Source organism: Dreissena polymorpha, chromosome 3 (assembly GCF_020536995.1).
Source record: "Dreissena polymorpha isolate Duluth1 chromosome 3, UMN_Dpol_1.0, whole genome shotgun sequence".
In the NCBI taxonomy this organism is placed as follows: Eukaryota; Metazoa; Mollusca; class Bivalvia; order Myida; family Dreissenidae; genus Dreissena; species Dreissena polymorpha.
The window spans coordinates 6,004,726-6,009,981 of NC_068357.1; the positions used below are offsets into that span (position 1 = coordinate 6,004,726).

At 37.8% G+C, this 5,256-nt stretch overlaps 1 protein-coding gene across 1 annotated transcript; it reads left to right on the forward strand.

The window, feature by feature from the left end:
• Positions 1-310: 310 nt before the first annotated feature.
• Positions 311-4,669, forward strand: LOC127875379 (putative tyrosinase-like protein tyr-3). Its single transcript, XM_052420421.1, has 3 exons — positions 311-368; positions 943-1,206; positions 4,291-4,669. Exons 1-3 carry the CDS (start codon positions 311-313, stop codon positions 4,398-4,400), a joined length of 432 nt encoding a protein of 143 aa, XP_052276381.1. The 3' UTR covers positions 4,401-4,669.
• The last annotated feature ends 587 nt before the right edge of the window (positions 4,670-5,256 follow it).

Consider the following 5,256-nt stretch of genomic DNA (forward strand, 5'->3'; position numbering starts at 1 on the left):
ACTTTCGCCATTTCCTTCACCACCAAATCTAACCACCAGTATCATTGTCATCAACATCATAATCATCATCATCATCATCATCATCATCATCATCATATCATTATCATCAGCATCATTATCATCAACAACATCATAATTATCATCATCATCATCATATCATTATCATCAACATCAACATCATCAACAACTATACCATTATTTTCATCATCTTCGCCATCGTCAGCACCGATGTCGTCATTATTATCATAATCTTTTTCATAATCAACGCCTTTCCGATCATTAACAAAGTATTTATTCGGCTTGTTTGTAGATGTATCTTCTGCTGCAATACTGTCTGGCATGTTCGTTGATTGTGGGATGTTTTGCACGTAAGTGAATATTGTAGGTAGCCTCAAATATTTCAGAAGCACGCATCAGGCGTGTTTTATTGACTGATAAACAACGATAACTTGAAACATTTCCCATTAAAACATTATCTGCCTCATATATTTGTTTGCAATTATTATACGAACTATATTTTACAATAGTCTCAAAATCTGTGCGACATGGTGTGTGTATGTGTGTGTGTTCGTGCGTGTGTGTGAGCGTGGGCGTGTGCTCTTGCGCGTGTGCTTGTGTGTTTTTTATAGCTAAGTTAAACAACGAAACGTGTGTACTTGTGTAGACTAATGTTATGTTTAGCGGGCATCATATTAGTGTGCTATTTTTGTATGTTTATTTCTCTTTTCTAGCCCACAAACTTGCATATTCACAAATCACGCCTTTCGATTGAGTTTTAGTTGACATATTTACCAGATATCTGCCTAATCATAAGAACGGTCTAAAATCAGTATTTGCATATAAATGGCCCCTTTGTAAAGTGTTTCTGGCGTGTGTAAAATCAAATAGGCATGCCGACAAATAAATTAGACTCGTTATGATTTGAGTATGTACGCATTGCAGAGAGCTGCTCAAACAAGCACCCCAACACGGAGGAGTGCGATAAATGGGCGGCAGAAGGCGAGTGCCAGATAAACCAAGCCTGGATGCCAGATAACTGTCGGAAGTCGTGTCGCTTGTGCGTCGAGTGTGAAAACATCCACAACACTCTTGAGTGCGACAACTGGGCGCTCAGCAACGAGTGCTCGCTGAACCCTAATTGGATGATCCCCAACTGCCGGAAATCCTGTAAGAAGTGCGCGGGAGATGGCGGCGGTGGAGACCGAGGTAATATCTGTCTTTTGTTTGTTGTTGATGTTATATTTCAGAATAGCAATAATATAGTTTGATTTTGCTATATACAGTTGTGTAAGTTTAATCGTTTGAATTTGCGGGTTGATAATATATAGAGGATATTTATCACTGGGGGCTGACGAGGTCAAATCGTAGGCCGTTTCGCTACGACGTCGGGTATAGGTTTTACTACGAAAACATTGTGTAAATACACTACTTAATCAGGCGAGTTTCATCTTTTCTGGTGTTTATGGATTAGAGAACGGAACATCCAGTAATAGTAGGTACTTATTTTCAATAACAAACTAATAACAAATACGCATAATTGCAACCTTTAATTTATTTTAAGCTAAAATCGAAATATTTTGATTTGAAGCAATGCATAAGGTGGTTATTCTGTTAAAATAGCTAATTACGGTTACTTAAATAAAATAAAACTACATGTTACTTTGATTCAGTGTACATTACACATTTTAAAGTGCAAAACAGGTTACGAACATATTTTTTAATTATTCAAATGCTTTTTTTCGAAGGAAATTACAAGTCACTTTATGTATAGGTTTCGCACAGAGTAGGTATTGGTTGCGCAACGAAGTACACATATAATGTATAGGTTGCTCAACGAAGTTTCTGTATCCATTTCAGGACAAATCACATGCAGTTTGCAGTTACTGCAGACTGCCATTTCCCAGTGCAAAAGATGCCGTGCTTCACTGTGCGCATGAAGATCCAAACGAAAAGGTTGAACCCGGTGAAAGCCGGCAGAGTCCCGGCAGAGTTCTGGTATACCGTCACTACGCCGGCACTCACCGGGACCATATCGGCATCAGACCCCGGCAGAGCTGCGGCAACGCCCCGGTTTAACCGGGGAAAACCGGGACTCCACCGGGAAAGTATTCAAATGTTTCATACCGGTTGTTCCCGGTACAGTCCCGGTTGTTTCCGGTGCCAAGCCGGTCGTTGCCGGTCCTACCCGGTGACTCCCGGTTCATGCGGGAGGTATTAAACATTTTAATATTTTCCCGGTGGAGCCCTGGTGGAGCCCCGGTTGTCCCCGGTCGTCCACGGTTCATCCCGGTGGAGCACCGGTTCATCCCGGTAGGGCCCCGGTTCAACCCGGTAGATGCCTGATCACGCATTGGGGCTCCGCCGGCATCATAGTGAGACTGGGCCTTAACCGCATTGTAACACGAGGTAAATTTACCGGCTGTCATGTACGCAGTAAACAATAACCTGTGACAGAACCCACTGCCACACCTTTACAACAATATATTGGTTATGCAAGTGCGGATTTGTGCCATTGGGGTCCTACTTTCCACACCTTACGGCTGTTACAGGTGTGGATTTTACAGGTAAAATCATGTATACGAACATGAAATTCATCTCAAAATTAGTTGACGATAACCGATTTTCAAGAAAATCGCTTTGATATATACAATGTAAAAATCAAATTCCGTATGAGATAAATAATGATCGAAGTTGGGACATGGGATTTACTTTGACATAAGCAGAGTTTTGAGATAAGCGAGTTGAGGATAACGAGAATCGAATGTTATTAGATAAAGAGTACCGTATGCTGAAAACCTATCGTCGGTCTGTATCAAAATGAACGTATAAGGGATTGTCACGAGGTAAAGATGCGTCATTTTTATTGAGACCGACGACATTAGGTTATCGACTTTCAACTGTCATCTTATATTATATGGATTTTCGAGTTTAATCGTTTCATTTGGCCTAGCCGTGAATTTAATTATATCATAATAATGTGCAATACAATGTCGACTGTGCGCTTCGAATCATGTTGTGCCGTTGTTACTACCTCTTCCTCAAAGGAAACATCCAGCCACTCCATGACTCTGTATTAACTTTTTTTTTCTTTATTTTGCCTTCGAGAGATAACCAATACGTCTTCTGTGAGAAACGCATACACGCTAAAGCGTTGTCGTAGCGAGGCTTATACGTATAATGTCAGAGACATGATCATGCCTAATAATAATATTAAGCCTTTATTTCTGATAACTGAGTCACCCTACACATTTCTAAACACACCAGTGGCTTAACGATACATAGATCAATATGGAAATTGTAAAATTGTGTCAATTAAACACAGTTGTAAACCTTAATTGCATTTTTAAAAGTGAAACTTGACTCCGCTTTGAAAATCAGCGGTATATTTCATGTTTTACCGCATAAACCAGACACATCTTGGATTATAATTTGATGTAACAAACCTATGTCATTATGCTTAAATTCAGAGTTTTGTTATTAGAAAAGCATGATCTTACATGTTTAAAACACACTTTTCGACTTATCCGTTCTCGATGTCATATGTTTTTAAACAATGTTTTCGTAGTAAAACATATACCCGACGTCGTAGCGAAACGGACTACGCTTTGACCTCGTCAGCCCCCAGTGTTTATTTGCTCTCGGGGTAAATAATCTCAGTAAAGGGAGAAAATGAATATTTTCACGTGCGTTTGCGCGCACGAAAAAGAGTAAATTTTCTCATTTACTTCGAACATATTCAACGAGAGTATCCCGAAAGCAGATAAGTTTGTCTTTGTATTTAATGATTTTTATTTTTCTGTACATAATATTTAGTTTAAGACCTTTTATACATGTACTATTTTCTCATTGATGTGTAGCAATTGGTTTACAAATTGACATTCCAGCGCCATGTTTGATTACAATATAAGTGCATTTTATTTGAAACTTAATCTGTAGGTGGTACTACTGATCCTACAAAAGGGCATACTGACGTTGGGTGGTCATGTGTTTGAGCCGTCTTGACCCGAGCATAAACTAAAAGTAATATTTACAGTGTGGTTTAGGCTTCGACAAAGTTTGCACGGTGATGGTCACACAATTCAACGGCAGATGTGTTATCGTAAAAGAGAAGAGCAATTAAAGATGCTCCTTAAAAAGTAAAACTGTCGATCATGTTTGATATAAGGGTGTTATGAACATGATAATGATATCAAAAGTTATCGAAAAATGTGTTTGCAGAGAAAATGGTTTGTTTACCATACCTTATATTTTTCGAAGTTTGGGAATGATTATAATATTTATTAATTTCAGCGTGCAATGACAACAACCAGTTGTGCGGAGTGTGGGCGCGTGCAGGCGAGTGTCAAATCAACCCCGGCTACATGCTTCGTTCGTGTAAGAAGACATGCTTCATATGCTAGTTGTGGTTGGAAAATAATTATTGACGTATATCATGTGGTGTTTGCTAGTTCAGGCAAGACAATTCGGGCCTAATCCCTACAACGTATGTTGCTACTTCTAATCCTAAAAGTTACGGTATAGATATACAAGTCTTGAGAATAGTACATACTGTATGTGGCTATTTTGCATTATTATTTGTCAAGATTAGACACAATGAACTTTGTTTTATAATAAAGTCATTAATTGGTTATTCAATTTATTCAAATCTGTGTATATAAATTTGTTAAACAACGCAAACAATTCTTTATTCATAGCGCTAATTGGTTACTTTGAATATTTTGAATAATACAAAATAATGCATGTTTATCCGATTAATTATACGTGTAATAGTTATTTGAGTATAAACGTTGTATTTGTTGTTTTTTGTAAAACTTTTATTTAATGCTTATAATGTTAATTTTTTCTTTTTTTAATAAATTAATCTTACCAATCATCAGACCACATTTGTTATATTGTATTGTGATATGTAGAGGGATTCGTTTTTTGCAATGTTATCTAAATCGTTACCATGAACAATGTTTTAAGTTCCTACCCCCAGTATGCATCTCATTGTTGCTAAGGCCAGAGCATATTCAGGTTCCATTTTAAACTTAGTAAACTTAGCTGCCTAAGACTTAAATAAAACAGTTCCTTTATCTTACTTTCGCAGCAAAAGAATCGGTTCGTATCAGGATTTCATCTCGCATGAACTAAAAAACAGAACTGAAAAAATCAAATACCGACTTTATCATTGCAATATAACTCACGTAAAACTAAAAGAGCTGATTATTTAAACACACACACATGCTTATTTAGAGGCGGTTATGCGGGTTTATT

Excerpts from the sequence above, each read along its gene's own strand:
- LOC127875379 (XM_052420421.1), top strand. The coding sequence starts at position 311 with ATGTATCTTCTGCTGCAATACTGTCTGGCATGTTCGTTGATTGTGGGA. Across the intron at positions 369-942 it reads GATTGTGGGATGTTTTGCAC|AGAGCTGCTCAAACAAGCAC; the intron begins GTAAGTGAATAT and ends TACGCATTGCAG. Across the intron at positions 1,207-4,290 it reads TGGCGGCGGTGGAGACCGAG|CGTGCAATGACAACAACCAG; the intron begins GTAATATCTGTC and ends TATTAATTTCAG.